Raw genomic sequence first — 19,748 nt, forward strand, 5'->3', positions numbered from 1 at the left:
AGGATAGCAGAGGAAACATGCAGAGGAAGGATAGCAGAGGAAACATGCAGAGGGAGGATAGCAGAGGAAACATGCAGAGGGAGGATAGAAGAGGAAACAAGCCGAGGGAGGATAGCAGAGGAAACAAGCCAAGGGAGGATAGCAGAGGAAACATGCAGAGGGAGGATAGCAGAGGAAACATGCAGAGGGAGGATAGCAGTGAGTCTAGGAACAGAATCATAAAAAACCACACATGTCCATAAACAGATGCACGTAGTCTACAATAAAGGAAAGACATGTATCACTGTCAGCATTTCCCTAGATATTTCCCTAGATACTTCCGTAGATATTTTCCTAGATATCTCCCTAGATATTTTCCTAGATATTTCCCTAGTCATTTAGCAGATGCTCTTATCCAGAGCAACTTATAGGATCAAATAGGATTAAATGCCTTGCTCAAGGGCACAAGGACAGATTTTTCATTGTCATAGTATTATTAACTCTGCTGGTCAGAACTCGGATGGGTGAGAGCCTGAGAATGGCGTGGGTGGGTGATTTTAAGTATGGGATGCTTAGTTTACCGTGTGTGTGTGTGTGTATGCGTGTGTATGCCCGCGTGTGTGTCTACAGGTGGGGGGTGTAGGTATGTGTGTGTGTGGGTTTACAGATGGCGTGTGTGTGTCTACAGATGGTGTGTGTGTGTTTACAAGTGGGGGTGTCTCTGAGGACCAGGCAGATCCACTGATATCCTGGTCTATCTAGGTTACCATGGAAACAAAGTTTGGCGCAAGGCTGACCGGCTTCTATTGACAAAACCATAAAGGAGGAGAGGAGCTTTATAGTCTTTCAGATAACACACAGAAATCATCAAACCTACCATCAAACCCAGCACATTATACTGGACGACGAGGACCACACCGTGTGTCTGAAGTATCTATTAATATCATATCATGTTCAATAGCAACCCATAGATGAAGAACTCATTCCATGCAGCTACGTAACTCAGTAAGAATTATATTTCACCAATGTGAGTGACTGTAGCCTTCCATGTATGAGTTCACTTGGGTGAAGAAATATCCGATGTGATATGAAATTACAACGTAGTGTTCAATGGCAGCTCAACACAAAAGCACATATTAGCACATAAAAAGGGGATACTTACTCAGAAGAATCTATAAAGTATATTCCAAGTGCTCCAATGCTGAGAGCGAAAACTAGCACAACCTATAGGGGGAGAGGAGAGAGAAAGAGAGATACATCAGATTTAGAACGCAAACATGTACAGTGCCTTCGCAAAGTATTCAGACATCTTCAGCCTCAGTCTAAAATTGAATAAATAAATGAAAAAATCCTCAGCAATCTACACAGAATACCCCATAATGACAAAGTAGAAACAGGTTTTTAGAAATGTTTGCAAATGTATAAAATATAAAAAACAAACACCTTATTTACATAAGTATTCAGACCCTTTGCAATGAGACTTGAAATTGAGCTCAGGTGCATCCTGTTTCCATTGATGTTTCTACAACTTGATTGGAGTCCACCTGTGGTATATTCAATTGATTGGACATGATTTGGAAAGGCACACACCTGTCTATATAAGGTCTCACAGTTGACAGTGCATGTCAGAGCTAAAAACCAAACCACGAGGTCGAAGGAATTGTCTGTAGAGCTCACAGAGACAGGATTGTGTCGAGGCACAGGTCTGGGGAGGGGTACCAAAACATTTCTGCAGCATTGAAGGTCCCCAAGAACACAGTGACCTCAATCATTCTTAAATGGAAGAAGTTTGGAACCACCAAGACTCTTCCTAGAGCTGGCCGCCCGGCCAAACTGAGCAATCGGGGGAGAAGGGCTTTGGTCAGGAAGGTGACCAAGAACTCGATGGTCACTCTGACAGAGCTCCAGAGTTCCTCTGTAGAGATGTGAAAACCTTCCAGAAGGACAACCATCTCTGTAGCACTCCAACAATCAGGCCTTTATGGTAGAGTGGCCAGAAGAAAACCACTCATCAGTAAAAGGCACATGACAGCCTGCTTGGAGTTTGGCAAAAAGCACCTAAAGACTCTCAGACCATGAGAAACAAGATTCTCTGGTCTGATGAAACCAAGATTGAACTCTTTGGCCTGAATGCCAAGCGTCACATCTGGAGGAAACGTGGCACCATCCCTACAGTGATGCATGGTGGTGGCAGCATCATGCTGTGGGGATGTTTTTCAGTGACAGGGACTGGAAGACGAGTCAGGATCGAGGCAAAGATGAATGAAGCAAAGTACAGAAAGATCTTTGATGAAAACCTGCCCCAGAGCACTCAGAACCTCTTGGGCAAAGGTTCACCTTCCAACAGGACAACGACCCGAAGCACACAGCCAAGACAATGCAGGAGTGGCTTCGGGACGAGTCTCCGAATGTCCTTGAGTGGCCCAACCAGAGCCCAGACTTGAACCTGATTGAACATCTCTGGAGAGACCTGAAAACAGCTGTGCAGCAACTCTCCCCATCCAGGAACTTCCCAAATGTGTGCCAAGCTTGTAGCGTCATACCCAAGAAGACTCAAGGATGTATTCACTGCCAAAGGTGCTTCAACAATGTCTGTGTAGTTTGATGAGGGGGGGAAACAATTTAACACATTTTAGAATAATGCTGTAACGCCTCTATGGCCTCTTTATTGCCTTACCTAACTATTCTTACTACATTTGCACACACTCTACATAGATTTTTCTATTGTGTTATTGACTGTACTTTTGTTCATCCCATATGTAACTCTGTGTTGTTGTTTTTGTCGCACTGCTTTGCTTTGTAAATGAGAAATTGTTCTCAACTAGCCTACCTGGTTAAAAAAAGGTGGAATAAATATAAAATAAATAAATGTCAGTGCTATGCTCTAACCCTGCAGCCCAACCTGAGCATCACGTTCTGCCGGGTCTCTTGACCCTCCCACACCTACAGGAGGGCTACATCCTGAATAATGAACGTAGTCCCTCATGTCAGTACGAGGGCTAACGTTACATCCTGAATAATGAACGTAGTCCCTCACGTCAGTACGAGGCCTAACGTTACATCCTGAATAATGAACGTAGTCCCTCACGTCAGTACAAGGCCTAACGTTACATCCTGAATAATGAACGTAGTCCCTCACGTCAGTACGAGGCCTAACGTTACATCCTGAATAATGAACGTAGTCCCTCACGTCAGTACAAGGCCTAACGTTACATCCTGAATAATGAACGTAGTCCCTCACGTCAGTACGAGGCCTAACGTTACATCCTGAATAATGAACGTAGTCCCTCACGTCAGTACGAGGCCTAACGTTACATCCTGAATAATGAACGTAGTCCCTCACGTCAGTACGAGGCCTAACGTTACATCCTGAATAATGAACGTAGTCCCTCACGTCAGTACGAGGCCTAACGTTACATCCTGAATAATGAACGTAGTCCCTCACGTCAGTACGAGGCCTAACGTTACATCCTGAATAATGAACGTAGTCCCTCACGTCAGTACGAGGCCTAACGTTACATCCTGAATAATGAACGTAGTCCCTCACGTCAGTACGAGGCCTAACGTTACATCCTGAATAATGAATGTAGTCCCTCACGTCAGTACGAGGCCTAACGTTACATCCTGAATAATGAACGTAGTCCCTCATGTCAGTACGAGGCCTAACGTTACATCCTGAATAATGAACGTAGTCCCTCACGTCAGTACGAGGCCTAACGTTACATCCTGAATAATGAACGTAGTCCCTCACGTCAGTACAAGGCCTAACGTTACATCCTGAATAATGAACGTAGTCCCTCACGTCAGTACGAGGCCTAACGTTACATCCTGAATAATGAACGTAGTCCCTCACGTCAGTACGAGGCCTAACGTTACATCCTGAATAATGAACGTAGTCCCTCACGTCAGTACGAGGCCTAACGTTACATCCTGAATAATGAACGTAGTCCCTCACGTCAGTACGAGGCCTAACGTTACATCCTGAATAATGAACGTAGTCCCTCACGTCAGTACGAGGCCTAACGTTACATCCTGAATAATGAACGTAGTCCCTCACGTCAGTACGAGGCCTAACGTTACATCCTGAATAATGAACGTAGTCCCTCATGTCAGAGCGAGGCCAAATGTTACATCCTGAATAATGAACAGTGGATAGTGAATAGCAACTGTAAGTACAGTTGTATACATAAGAGATTGAAAAAGGAATGGGAACACACTAAACAGCTGTAAACCTGTAAGTGTTCGTGTTCACACAGAGACCAGCTCAGATGCATAAACCTCGTGTTCTCACAGAGACCAGCTCTCAGATGGATCAACCTTGTGTTCACACAGAGACCAGCTCTCTCAGATGGATAAACCTCGTGTTCACACAGAGACCAGCTCAGATGGATAAACCTTGTGTTCACACAGAGACCAGCTCTCAGATGGATAAACCTCATGTTCACACAGAGATGAGCTCTCAGATGGACAAACCTCGTGTTCACACAGAGACCAGCTCTCTCAGATGGACAAACCTCGTGAAAACAACACATTAAAACACACGACTGAACACGTAATATTAAAACACACGACTGAACACATTAAAACACACGACTGAGCACATTAAAACACATGACTGAACACATTAAAACACACGACTGAACACTTTAAAACACACGACTGAACACGTAATATTAAAACACACGACTGAACACGTTAAAACACACGACTGAACACATTAAAACACACGACTGAACATATTAAAACACACGACTGAACACATTAAAACACACGACTGAACACATTAAAACACACGACTGAACACGTTAAAACACACGACTGAACACATTAAAACACAAGACTGAACACATTAAAACACACGACTGAACACGTTAAAACACATGACTGAACACGTTAAAACACATGACTGAACACGTTAAAACACATGACTGAACACGTTAAAACACACGACTGAACACGTGATATTAAAACACACGACTGAACACATTAAAACACACGACTGAACACGTAATATTAAAACACACGACTGAACACGTTAAAACACACGACTGAGCACATTAAAACACACGACTGAACACGTTAAAACACACGACTGAACACGTTAAAACACACGACTGAACACATTAAAACACACGACTGAACACGTTAAAACACACGACTGAGCACATTAAAACACACAACTGAACACGTTAAACTACACGACTGAACACGTGATATTAAAACACACGACTGAACACATTAAAACACACGACTGAACACGTTAAAACACACGACTGAACACGTTAAAACACACGACTGAACACATTAAAACACACGACTGAACACGTGATATTAAAACACACGACTGAACACATTAAAACACACGACTGAACACGTTAAAACACACGACTGAACACGTTAAAACACACGACTGAACGCGTGATATTAAAACACACGACTGAACACGTGACATTAAAACACACAACTGAACACGTTAAAACACACAACTGAACACGTAATATTAAAACACACAACTGAACACATTAAAACACACGACTGAACACGTTAAAACACATGACTGAACACGTTAAAACACATGACTGAACACGTTAAAACACACGACTGAACACGTTAAAACACACGACTGAACACGTTAAAACACACGACTGAACACATTAAAACACACGACTGAACACGTTAAAACACACGACTGAGCACATTAAAACACACGACTGAACACGTTAAAACACACGACTGAACACGTAATATTAAAACACACGACTGAACACGTTAAAACACATGACTGAACACGTTAAAACACATGACTGAACACGTTAAAACACATGACTGAACACGTTAAAACACATGACTGAACACATTAAAACACACGACTGAACACGTTAAAACACACGACTGAGCACATTAAAACACACGACTGAACACGTTAAAACACACGACTGAACACGTTAAAACACACGACTGAACACGTTAAAACACATGACTGAACACGTTAAAACACACGACTGAACACGTGATATTAAAACACACGACTGAACACGTGATATTAAAACACATATTAAAACACACGACTGAACACATTAAAACACACGACTGAACACGTTAAAACACACGACTGAACACATTAAAACACACGACTGAACACATTAAAACACACGACTGAACACGTGATATTAAAACACACGACTGAGAAAGATATACTATTGTTTACTCTTTCTTCCTATTCAGCCAGAACACAATAGACATCCTCTGTCCACCACGATTGTAGCATTCATTATAATTGATGGGCGCCTGATCGTTGCCATGCTAATAAAAAAACACCCCCATGTATTTTTAATGGTGTCTCTGTGTGGGAGATGGTGGGTTCCAGAGTGTGGGTCTGGTTGAGGCTAGCGATAACGATAGCAAAGCATAGCGCCAACCTCTACTGCAATGTTGAAGCACAAGCATTACGCTACACCCACAATAATATCTACTAAATATGTGCTTACGACCAATGTCATTTAATTTGTAGCCCTGACCTGAGTGATGCAGGTTATTGTAGCATAGCGCTAGCTAGTGTAGCCCTGCAGTATGACCTGAGTGATGCAGGTTATTGCAGCATAGCGCTAGCTAGTGTAGCCCTGCAGTATGACCTGAGTGATGCAGGTTATTGTAGCATAGCGCTAGCTAGTGTAGCCCTGCAGTATGACCTGAGTGATGCAGGTTATTGTAGCATAGCGCTAGCTAGTGTAGCCCTGCAGTATGACCTGAGTGATACAGGTTATTGTAGCATTGCGCTAGCTAGTGTAGCCCTGAAGTGCCTGACCTGAGTGACACACAAAGGAGAAAGGAAGCTAGGTTCAATGCCAGCCACACTGACAACATCAAGATCTCTTTACTGTGATAAGACTGTCATCTAGAAGGCTGATATCTATGCCGTTGGGAAGATCATTGGTGGAGTGGAATGCATCAGCTGATCTGATTCCCACAACTAAATAGTCCAGCAGCTGTTTCTGTTTATGTCCTGGCTATGATTGACTGGATTCTCCATCATACTCTCAACATCACACATCCACTGTCAATATCTCAAATGAAGAGAAATCATTCAAAACAGAAAAAATATGTTAACCTTGGATGTCAGGATACTGTATAGGACTATGCCCACAAGAGGGCATAGTTAGTTTGTAATGAGTGTGTTTTCTATGGGTACAGTGGACATCCAGGGCGTGCAGGTTGGAGCCACACACACACACACACTCTCTCTCTTCACACGGGGAACAACCCAGGTCTTCACATCAGTAGGACAGCTGAAAATGACCAACAGACCAACAGGACTTGAGAGGGATGGAAGCGTAGCCTAGATGTGGAGATTCTATCCTTATCTGAGTCTCTTATGACAGAGGCAGTCCTACTGTATGAACACAGAATGCAAGTACATACAGTAAGTGGAACACACACGCGCAGGCAGCACACACGCAGACATGAACAAATCCACATTTCCTTGATGCTAATCTTTGTCCTTCTCGTCTGTGAGGAAAGAGAGAGAGAACCAGGGTAGCCTGAGCAGGATGGGTGCTCAACAGCTTTCCAATGAGCGGTGAGCATCCACAGATGAGGTCTGAGATAAGAGTCCTCATCTTCAACTGACCCAGTTACTCAGCTGTGAATGCTACGTGGCTGTCGCTAACACTAACCAGTGCTAGCCGTCGTATGTGTGTGTGCGCACGCATGTGTATGTCTGTGTGGGCACTGCTTCAGATAACGAGGGTTAGCCGTTGACCTCAAACCCACACATTTCAAAGACAGGAGCGTCACTGTAAGTCATGACTGTGATTCCAACAGACAGGGGAAACCTACAGCAAACGGCAACAATGTGGGGGCATCCCCAGCGCCGACAGACTACAGACAGAAACACAGCTGTAGGCCTGACAAGCTGGGGCCAGCACAGCAAGTGACTCTGGGAAATGTAGTTTTGACAGTAGTCATACAATATTACATTATAATAGTAGTCTATAAGGTAAATTAATACTTGTTTTGAGAGTTAATGCACTATACATACAAAACTATGTAGACACCCCTTCACATCCGTTGCGGACAGGTGTATAAATCGAGCACACAGCAATGCAATCTCCATAGACAAACATTGTCAGTAGAATGGTCTTACAGAAGTACTCAGTGACTTTCAACGTGGCACCGTCATAGGATGCCACCTTTCCAACAAGTCAGTTGGTCAAATTTCTTCCCTGCTAGAGCTGCCCACAGTCAACTGTAAGTGCTGTTATTGCGAAGTGGAAACGTCTAGCCGCGAAGTGGTCGGCCACACAAGCTCACAGAACAGGACTGACGAGTGCTGAAGCACGTAGCGCAAAGAAATTGTCTGTCCTTGGTTGCAACACACACTACCGAGTTCCAAACTGCCTCTGGAAGCAACGTCAGCACAATAACTGTTCGTCAGAAGCTTCATGAAATGGGTTTCCATAAGATCACCATACGTAATGCCAAGCGTCGGCTAGAGTGGTGTAAAGCCCGCCACCATTGGACTGGAGCAGTGGAAATGCGTTCTCTGGAGGGATGAATCACGCTTCACCATCTGGCAGTCCGATGGACAAATCTGGGTTTGGCAGATGCCAGGAGAAAGCTACCTGCCCCAGTGCATAGTGCCAATTGTAAAGTTTGGTGGAGGAGGAATAATTATCTGGGGATGTTTTTCATGGTTTGGGCTAGGCCCCTTAGTTCCAGTGAAGGGAAATCTTAACACTACAGCATATAATGACATTCTAGACAATTTTGTGGCAACAGTTTGGGGGAGGCCCTTTCCTGTTTCAGCATGACAATGCCCCTGTGCTCAAAGCGAGGTCCATACAGAAATGGTTTGTCGAGATTGGTGTGGAAGAACTTGACCGGCCTGCACAGAGCTCTGACCTCAACCCCATCGAACACCTTTGGGATGAATTGGAACACCGACTGTGAGCCAGGCCTAATCGCCCTACATCAGTGCCCGACCTCACTAATGCTCATGGCTGAATGGAAGCAAGTCCCCGCAGCAATGTTCCAACATCTAGTGGAAAGCCATCCCAGAAGATTGGAGGCTGTTGTAGCAGCAAAGGGGGGGACCAACTCCATATTACCATTAAACCCTACGGACAGGCTTACCATTGAACCCTACGGACAGGCTTACCATTCAACCCTATGGACAGGCCTACCATTGAACCCTACGGACAGGTTTACCATTGAACCCTATGGACAGGCTTACCATTGAACCCTATGGACAGGCTTACCATTGAACCCTTTGGACAGGCTCACCATTGAACCCTATGTACAGGCTTACCATTGAACCCTATGGACAGGCTTACCATTGAACCCTATGGACAGGCTCACCATTGAACCCTATGGACAGGCTTACCATTGAACTTGTGAAATGTCAACGGACCACTGAGCGTACCATAAGCATTTTATTTTGAAAGCCTTTTACATTTATTTCAGCTTCTGTCATGCTAATTTAGCTATTTGCGACCTGCGGAAACAACTTGGAAGACGACGACCACGAAATGTAAAATCCTTAACAGTTTCGGTGATAAAGCTGCACCACTCTGTCAACAGACCTCAGTGCTTTTTATCAGATGTATTAGGTTATGAAATATGACTTCTAGGATATAATATTAATGATGTCAGAGAACGACCCCACTGAACGATTCAGAACATTAAGAATCATATTTGTCTTGGTCAAATGTATTTTATAACATAAGAAAGTGAAACGTCATCACCAAAGCATGTTTTCACCCACTCTAGTTAGAGGGGGTGGACACACTACTCAATGGATCAGCTCTCACGACACACTCATAAACACACACAAAAACTTTAAAAAACAGACAAACACTAAAACAGACACTCGAAAACACATATACACAAATACATACACACAACCCTCCACTGGTTTGCTGACTGCTTGACCCACATTCATTCACTCACGTACGGTATGAACACCCACAGCCGCAGAGCAGCAAACCAGGCTCACTAAAGCACAGTAGCTTACTCTTCAAATAGACCACAAATAACAGGCTAAGGATTTCAACTGTTAATACAACAATCCAATATGGCGGCCCTACCCAATAAACTAAAACGCAGGATATTTGATTTGAAGCACAACAGAGCTAACCTGGAATCCACACAAAATATTCCTCTATTTCGCAGATAAATATTCAGTTTGGATTCCAGATTCCAGGCTACAACCAAGTTGCTGTGAGTTTTACCCAGACTCTCACAGACTAACAGGGAATTAGTTTAGACTCGGGATGCTCATGACTCACTTCCTCTCTCCCCTAAGTGCACTTCCTGACAAAGAGCATGCAGAACCCAGCTGACTGGTGATTCGGGTTGACGTATAAAATAATGGCTTTGTGTTCAGGGTGAGTAGGCAGGTTGACAGGCTGGCTGGGGAATGAAAAAGGTGACGAGTAGACTAATCAGTTCAGTTCAAAGCTCCAAACAGACTGACCTACTACATACCAGCACAGGAAGGCTGAAGACTCAAAAACACAAACTGGAATCTGAAATAACTTTGTTATACACAGTCAAGTTGTAAGGTGTATGGACTCCTACAATTCCAAATGTATTCATCCCTAAAATTCTCCCTCCTCCGTCGGTATGTCTGTGAATATTTTCACAGCATTCAGTCTAACGGGGTCTATGCTCGCCTCGGCTCTTCTCCATTTCAAACAAAACCCAATGACACAGTGGCGCTAGACTAGCTTCTGGAGGGAAGCCCAGTGACAACACACAACACAGCCACGTTCCTCCTAGCGCGGCACTCCCATCCCGCTACATAACAGTAATACTGTCTCCATGGAGGAAAGCGGACAGGAAGCTTTGATTTAGCCTCATCATTAAATAAAAAGCCTACTGGTGCGAAAAGTTAAATAGCTCCATCTAAAATTGGGGTGTTCATGTTCTTGAATAACCTGAAGCTAAAAAGCTAGTCGTTTTGTGGCTAAATCACAGAATTAACATTTTATTGGTAGAAGAGTTAGAGAGGTCGACATCAAAGACTAGAACTACAAACATCCTGGGCTGGAAAAGGGATGAGAGAAAACTGTATTCAAAGAGAAAACATAATGTTAGTTAGTGTCTCCTGAACCTAAAAAAGTGCTTACCTAAGAAATATACAACATGACCAAAAATGTGGACACTTGCTGAACATCTCATTCCAAAATCATGGGCAGTAATATAGAGTTGGTCCCACCTTTGCTGCTATAACAGACTACACTCTTCTGGGAAGGCTTTCCACTAGATGTTGGAACATTGCTGCGGGGACTTGCTTCCATTCAGGCACAAGAGCATTAGTGAGGTTGGGCACTGATGTTGGGCGACTAGACCTGGCTCGCAGTCTGCGTTCCAATTCATCCCAAAGGTGTTCGATTGGGTTTAGGTCAGGGCTCTGTGCAGACCAGTCAAGTTCTTCCACACCGTTCTCGACAAACCATTTCTGTATGGACCTCGCTTTCTGCACAGGGGCACTGTCATGCTGAAACAGGAAAGGGCCTCCCCCAAACTGTTGCCACAAAGTTGGAAGCAGAGAATCATCTAGAATGTCATTGTATGCTGTAGCGTTAAGATTTCCTTTCACTGGAACTATGAAAACCATGAAAAACAGCCCCAGACCATTATTCCTCCTCCACCAAACTTTACAGTTTGCACTATGCATTTGGGCAGGTAGCTTTCTCCTGGCATCCGCCAAACCCAGATTTGTTGGACTGCCAGATGGTGAAGTGTGATTCATCACTCCAGAAAACGCTTTTCCACTGCTCCAGAGTCAATTGGTGGTGAGCTTTACACCACTCCAGCCGACACTTGGCATTGCGCATGTTGATCTTAGCCTTGTTTGTGGCTGCTCGGCCATGGGAACCCATTTCAACTCCCGACAAACAGCTCTTGTGCTGACGTTGCTCCCAGAAGCAGTTTGGAACTCGGTAGTGAGTGTTGCAATTTTTACTCACCGTACTCTTCAGCACTCGGCGGTCCCATTCTGTGAGCTTGTGTGGCCTACCAGTTCCCAGCTGAGCGTTTTTGCGCCTAGATGTTTTCACTTCACAATAACAGTAATTACAGTTGACCGGGACAGCTCTAGCAGGGCAGACATTTTACGAACTGACTTGTTGGAAAGGTGGTATCCTATGAAGGTGCCACGTTGAAAGTCACTGAGCTCTTCAGTAAGGCCATTCTCCTGCCAATGTTTGTCTGTGGAGATTGCATGGCTGTGTGCTTGAATTTATACACCTGTCAGCAACGGCTGTTTCTGAAATAGCCGAATCCACCAATTTGAAGGGGTGTCCACATACTTTTGTATATATAGTGTACTTTCAATAGTGGACTAATTTATAGTAAAAGGCATTGAAGCACTCAAAGTAACACAGGCTCTCTTGGACTTTTTCATGTACCGTGGATTGTCCTTGGTACATTCGACCATTTTGTTCTAGCCTGACTGGGTTTAACAGGGTGAAGTGAAGCCCTCCAGGAAGAAGGAGGCTGATTGGAGCCTCAGCCAAAGGATTTCAAAGGAGAACACTCTCTCTCTCTCACATCTATAGGGATGCCATTTGAAAAGCAGCCATGACATCAGTATAGTAGGAGGCATCTTCAGCATGCATGAACAACCTTTGTATTCTCCGCACATTAACCCTGCTCAGAAAGACCTTCTAACTCACACTAGGCGTCTCAACTGTCGGTGTCGGCTACCACACGATTCAGATTCACAACACCTCCGACAGCACCATATGCTGCTCTGACACTCATGATGATACATGATAAACACCAATGGTGGTCAGTGCCATTTAAGATGAGAGAGGACAATATATATGTTTTATGAGCCTGGCTTTCTATTACAGCATATTGAATGACTGTCATTCATATTCCATTCACCCAGCTCAACGTAACATCGATAGGTTTAAGCTCTACATGATACTCATATTTTTCCTATACCCATCAAGAGGTTGCTACAACCTAGCCTATGAATTAAATTTTACAACGTAGGTGCACAGGTCGAGAGTAAAAATCAGAGTAATCAAGGTGACAGACAGTGACAGTTGCAAACAAGAGTTTGTAATGGACAAATTCAGGTATGTTGATCCCTGTTTCGTTTCGTTTGCTTCCGTTTAAGAAACGTTTTTCAACAGAACTGGTGGAATGAATACACCCCTGATCACACGCAAACACAGAGCTACATGATCTCTTTACCTGTTGTATACGGTGTATTCGGAAAGTATTCAGACCACTTGACTTTTTCAACATTTTGTCAAGTTACAGCCTTAATCTAAAATGGATGAAATTGTTTTTTTCCCTCATTAATCTACACACAATACCCCATAATGACAAAACAAAAACAGATGTACAAATATTAAACTGAAATATCACATTTACGTATTCAGACCCTTTACTCAATACTTTGTTGAAGTACATTTGGCCGTGATTACAGTTGGGCCAATCAAGGACATTCAGAGACTTGTCCCGAAGCCACTCCTGCGTTGTCTTGACTGTGTGTTTAGGGTCGTTGTCCTGTTTGAAAGTGAACCTTTTTCCCCAGTCTGAGGTCCTGAGTGCTCTGGAGCAGGTTTTCGTCAAGGATATCCCTGTACTTTGCTCCGTTCATCTTTCCCTCTATCCTGAATAGTCTCCTAGTCCCTGCCGCTGAAAAACATCCCCGCAGCATGATGCTGCCACCACCATGCTTCACCGTAGGGATGGTGCCAGGTTTCCTCCAGACATGATGCTTGGCATTCAGGCCAAAGAGTTAACGGTTTTATTTCTTAAAAAACAGAGAAACAGACTGATGTCAGAGTGAGGGAAAAACAAGTCTGTCTGTCTGTCTGTCTCCCACTCTCTGCCTGGATCTCTCTCTCTCTCTCTCTCTCTCTCTGTCTGCCTGCGTCTCTCTCTCTCTCTGTCCGTCTGCCTGCGTCTCTCTCTCTCTGTCCGTCTGCCTGCGTCTCTCTCTCTCTCTGTCCGTCTGCCTGCGTCTCTCTCTCTCTCTCTGTCCGTCTGCGTCTCTCTCTCTCTCTCTGTCCGTCTGCCTGCGTCTCTCTCTCTCTCGCTCTGTCCGTCTGCCTGCGTCTCTCTCTCGCTCTCTCTGTCCGTCTGCCTGCGTCTCTCTCTCTCTCTCTGTCCGTCTGCCTGCGTCTCTCTCTCTCTCTGTCCGTCTGCCTGCGTCTCTCTCTCTGTCCGTCAACCTGTGTCTCTCTCTCTCCTGTCTGTGTGTCCGTCCGTGTCTGTCCCACCATACATCCTGTGTCTGTTTCCCCTGTCTGTATCTCTCGCTTGTCTCATACGCAACACCACCATAAACTGAAGGAAATACCAAGTTCAACATACACCTTGACTGTTAGTTTATGACTAACACAAATTTTATGTGAACTTATTTCACGTTGAGGACTGTCCCTGTCATCAAACGTAATTTAAGAGTGGAGTTAAAACGAAACGGAAATTGTTCCACTTTTCTGCGCTGACTCAATGCATTGTCAGTTAACATCAGTCTTGAACACTGCATCTGATGGACTGACTGACAGACAACAAAGACAGGTTGACTTCATTGTCACAGCTGTCACTGATATGAGTCATGATGCCATGGGCGATTTGGAACCAGTTTCCAATGACTTCCTGTCTCTCTTCCTGCCAGTCAGCCAGTCAGAGCGTGGCAGGTGGAAGGATGTGTCTGATGGACAGACACTGATGTCTCCTAGAGTCTAGACAATTTTCCCACATTTTTTAGCAAAAACTTTTAGAAATATTTGGAAATGTATTACAAATAAAAAACTGAAATATCACATTTATGTAAGTATTCAGACTCTTTACTCAGTACTTTGTTGAAGCAGCGATTATAGCCTCAAGGTCTGTTGAATTTACCACAAGTGAACTCCACTCAAATTGTAGAAGCATCTCAAGGATGATCAATGGAAACAGGATGCACCTGAGCTCAATTTCGAGATTCATAGCAAAGGGTGTGAATACTTACGTAAATAAGATATTTCTGTGTTTAATTTCTGCAGTAGTTTATGTATCGGGGGCTAGGGTCAGTCTGTTATATCTGGAGTACTTCTGTCTTATCCGGTGTCCTGTGTGAATTTAAGTATGCTCTCTCTAATTCTCTCTTTCTCAGAGGACCTGAGCCCTAGGACCATGCCTAAGGACTACCTGGCATGATGACTCCTTGCTGTCCCCAGTCCACCTGGCCGTGCTGCTGCTCCAGTTTCAACTGTTCTGCCTGCGGCTATGGAACCCTAACCTGTTCACCGGACGTGCTACCTGTCCCAGACCTGCTGTTTTCAACTCTCTAGAGACAGCAGGAGCGGTAGAGATACTCTGAATGATCGGCTATGAAAAGCCAACTGACATTTACTCCTGAGGTGCTGACTTGCTGCACCCTCGACAACTACTGGGATTATTATTATTTGACCATGCTGGTCATTTATGAACATTTGAACATCTTGGCCATGTTCTGTTATAATCTTCACCCGGCACAGCCAGAAGAGGACTGGCCACCCCTCATAGCCTGGTTCCCCTCTAGGTTTCTTCCTAAGTTTTGGCCTTTCTAGGGAGGTTTTCCTAGCCACCGTGCTACTACACCTGCATTGTTTGCTGTTTGGAGTTTTAGGCTGGGTTTCTGTACAGCACTTTGATATATCAGTTGATGTATGAAGGGCTATATAAATACATTTGATTTGATTTTTAAAAACTGAATTGTAAAAATGTCTTAAACCCTGTTTTCGCTTTGTCATTATGGGGTATTGTGTAGATTGATGAGGGGGGAGAATGATTTAATACATTTTAGTATAAGGCTGTAACGTAACAACATGTGGAAAAGGGGAAGGGGTCTGAATACTTTCCAAATGCGCTGTATGAGAGGAGAAGTCAGGAGGAAAACAGACAAGAGTGTGTGTGTGTATGTGCACGCATGCGTGTGTGTAAACATCTGTGATGTTCTGTAATAATGGCAAAATTCCACAGATTGAGTCTCCCCCAGCATTCCGGAGAATCCATCCGTATCACTTGCTTAGTAAACAGGGTCAAGTCTCAAATCAGGATGGGTGCTACAACTGCCAACCCTAGTGATTAAACAACACACACACCCATCCCCAACTACACATCACCCTGATCACCCAAACACACACCCAAACCCCCACCAGAGCCCTCTTGGCTTGATTTGGTATTCAACCGTTTTAATCACGTTCCAATTATAGTCTGCAATGTTAGTATACTATATATAATAATCTGTGTGGATATGAATCCAATTACTAATTGTTGCGTAGTGTTGGAGATTGTTCTCTAATAATTCTGATCGGCAATAACCAGCATTAGGACCTCCAATACAATTTACAATGCATTCAGAAAGTATTCATACCCTGTGACTTATTCCATATTTTGTTGTGTTACAGCCTGAATTCAAAATGGATTACTATTTTTTTCTTCACCCATCTACACATAAATACCCCACAAAGACACATTTATTGAAAATCAAATACAGAAATATCTCATTTACATAAGTACTCACACCCTTGAGTCAATACATGTTAGAAAAACATTTGTCAGTGATTATGTAACAGTATAACTTTAGACCGTCCCCTCGCCCATACCCGGGCGCAAACCAGGGACCCTCTGCACACATCAACAACAGTCACCCACGAAGCATCGTTACCCATCGCTCCACAAAAGCCGCGGCCCTTGCAGAGCAAGGGGAACCACTACTTCAAGGTCTCAGAGCAAGTGACGTCACCGATTGAAACGCTATTTAGCGCGCACCACCGCTAACTAGCTAGCTATTTCACATCCGTTACAATTACAGCTGTGAGTCTTTCAATGTAAGTCTCTACTCCTGAACTTATAGGCTTGCCATAACAAACGGGTTGAACACGTATTGACTAAAGATATATCAGCTTTTCATTTTTAATGAGTAAAAATGCTGGGGTATTGTGTGTAGGCCAGTGACAAAACATATACATCCTATCTAACATATACATCCTAATCCTATTTAAATTCAGGCTACAACAACGAAATGTGGAACAAGTCAAGGGGTGTGAATACTTTCTGAAGGCACTGCATCAAAACTATGAATCATCATATTGCAAAACAGGATTATTTATCATCCCAACTATTATCAGCTGTTCTATATAAAACAAAAACTGAATTCTCAAAAATCTCAATAGGAGACTGTTTCATCCAAAGTGACTAACAGCAGTGGGTGGAGACATTTTCACATGGGGGGCCCTAGCGAAAATCGAACCCACAACCCTGACATTGCAAGCACTATGCTCCACCAACTGAGCCATTCATTTAAAATGTCTACAATATACATTTATGATCTGAATGACCAGGGTGTTTCTAGTGTTCATTGTCACATGCTCGAGTGCTGTGAATTTCTTGCTCTTTTTCCCAACAACTCAGTAGAACTACAGAAAATACATTTAAAAAGTAAAGCAGAACAAAAACATCAGAAATAAGAAGAAAACGAGAAAGTAAGTAAACTGTGTGTGAGTGAGCGTGAGTTTGTAATACAGATTAACCTTTAGGCATTATGTGTGAAAGCTGTTTTGCTGTGACAAGTTGACGAAGCACGAGAACGCTCTGTGAAATGAGTTGCTGTCAATCTGAGATGATAAGGCGGGCTGGTTAGAGAAGGACAGACGTTGGCCATGTACGAATACCCGTACTTGCTTTCTAAATAGTAGGATTTTATAGTATGTGAAATAGTATGCTTTAAATGTCAGGATGTCATACTTATTTAGACTTTTAATGTAGTAGAATTCTCTTGTGTTTCGAGACCCACATCTGTTTGACAACAGCTGATAATCAGCTGACGGGAGGTGCTGTACCAAAATGAACCAATGGCAGGAATCACCACAATTGCACATTCTTAGTAGGAGGGGCCTAGTATGCTGATATTTGTTGCATACAGCATTTGTTTTGACTAAACAGTACAATAGTATGCAGTATGATTAGTACACAGTATGCAGTTTTAGTAAGCGGTAGGCAAGGCAGATTTGGGACATGGCCACAGTCTCTATCTGATACAATAATATTGTACATAAAGGCATACTGCATAGCTTCTCTTTCACCTGTGGTTGCAAGAGAAATTATATACACAACTGTGAGAGAAGCAAACACACAAAGAAAACCTGTTCAGTTCATGCCAATCTCTTAATTTTCCTGTTTGATTTTGCCCGCCGGCTCACCCTTCTCTCTCCCTCTCTCGCTTTCTTGCCCTCTCAGCTCATTGGCTTTGACCTTGAGATGTGACAGCCAGCCAACATGGCTAATAAAGGGACAGAGGTAAAGAGGGGAGAGATGGAAGGGAAGGAGAGATGAGAGAATATTACATAGGACGTCCTCTGTGACATAACAAGGTTGCGGAGTTGGAGAGAGAATTGACAGAAGATGGGAGAAAGGGGGATAATATTAAAGCGTGTCCTCTAAGGCCCAGCGAGAGCTAAAAGGTCATTGTGTGTGTGTGTGTGTGTGTGTGTGTGTGTGTTTGCGTGTGGTGTGTAAAGACTGTAAAGTGCTACCATTACAGAAGACCATCCTCACCTCCACCATTACAGAAGAACGCCTTCACCTCCACCATTACAGAAGAACATCCTCACCTGCACCATTACAGAAGAACGCCTTCACCTCCACCATTACAGAAGAACGCCTTCACCTCCACCATTACAGACGAACACCTTCACCTGCACCATTACAGAAGAACGCCTTCACCTCCACCATTACAGAAGAACGCCTTCACCTGCACCATTACAGAAGAACGCCTTCACCTCCACCATTACAGAAGAACGCCTTCACCTCCACCATTACAGAAGAACACCTTCACCTGCACCATTACAGAAGAACGCCTTCACCTCCACCATTACAGAAGAACGCCTTCACCTGCACCATTACAAAATAACGCCTTCACCTCCACCATTACAGAAGAACGCCTTCACCTCCACCATTACAGAAGAACGCCTTCACCTCCACCATTACAGAAGAACGCCGTCACCTCCACCATTACAGAAGAACGCCTTCACCTGCACCATTACAGATGGTTGGATCTCATCTGTGCAGGTCTATGGGAACATAGACAATGCTGATTCAAACAGCTGCTGTAGTAGTCACAATAACTAATATTGGACAGCTATCACAACAGCATATTTACATAGAGAAATCTATGTGTCCCTACGGTAAAGGTTTAGCTAAGGTATTACCACTACTGTATACGTAGCTCGCTATAGTATATATTAAAATGTATTTTTGTTGAGGGCAATACGTCAAATCTTACTGCAGGCTTCTTCCATACTGATTTCACCTGGAGACAAGGAGGGAGGAGGCTAGGAGAGGAAGTCGTGTTATACTATTAAAATGCAGCCATGGGTGTTCTTATGTGACATCACACCTCTCTCTCTCTGCCTGATGAACTCTGGGTGACGTGTGACATGACCTCTGTCCACCCAGTGTCCCCCAGTCCCTCACTCTGTGACACAGCCAGGAGAGGGGATACAGGGTCCTAACACAGAAACTGTGACTGTGCTGTGACTCCTCAAGGAGGTAGTGACAGGGAAAGACCAGCGGAGGGCAGGTGTCCACGACTTAAAGGGATAGTTCACCCAAATGTCAAAATGACGTGTGTGTAAGATGTCTCTGGACAAGGTTGGACAGCAACTCAGGCTTTGGTTAAGTTTCCCTGTTTCCAATGCTAACGTTGTCGACAATTGTGGCACGTATCCCATCCAAGTCCCGGTCCCAAAATTAGCATGTTAAATTGATTGTGAAAC

General features: G+C 43.9%; 1 protein-coding gene across 3 annotated transcripts in view; it reads right to left on the reverse strand.

The window, feature by feature from the left end:
* LOC139413123 (calcium-activated potassium channel subunit alpha-1a-like) overlaps nucleotides 1–19,748 on the reverse strand; it is a 309,221-nt gene that overhangs the window by 148,669 nt on the left and 140,804 nt on the right. For all 3 annotated transcript variants that reach the window (XM_071160220.1, XM_071160212.1, XM_071160204.1), the window contains exon 3: nucleotides 1,142–1,203. In XM_071160220.1, the coding sequence (XP_071016321.1) occupies nucleotides 1,142–1,203 (62 nt within the window). The remainder of the gene's footprint in view (nucleotides 1–1,141; nucleotides 1,204–19,748) is intronic.

This window comes from Oncorhynchus clarkii, chromosome 1 (assembly GCF_045791955.1).
Source record: "Oncorhynchus clarkii lewisi isolate Uvic-CL-2024 chromosome 1, UVic_Ocla_1.0, whole genome shotgun sequence".
Classification (NCBI taxonomy): Eukaryota; Metazoa; Chordata; class Actinopteri; order Salmoniformes; family Salmonidae; genus Oncorhynchus; species Oncorhynchus clarkii.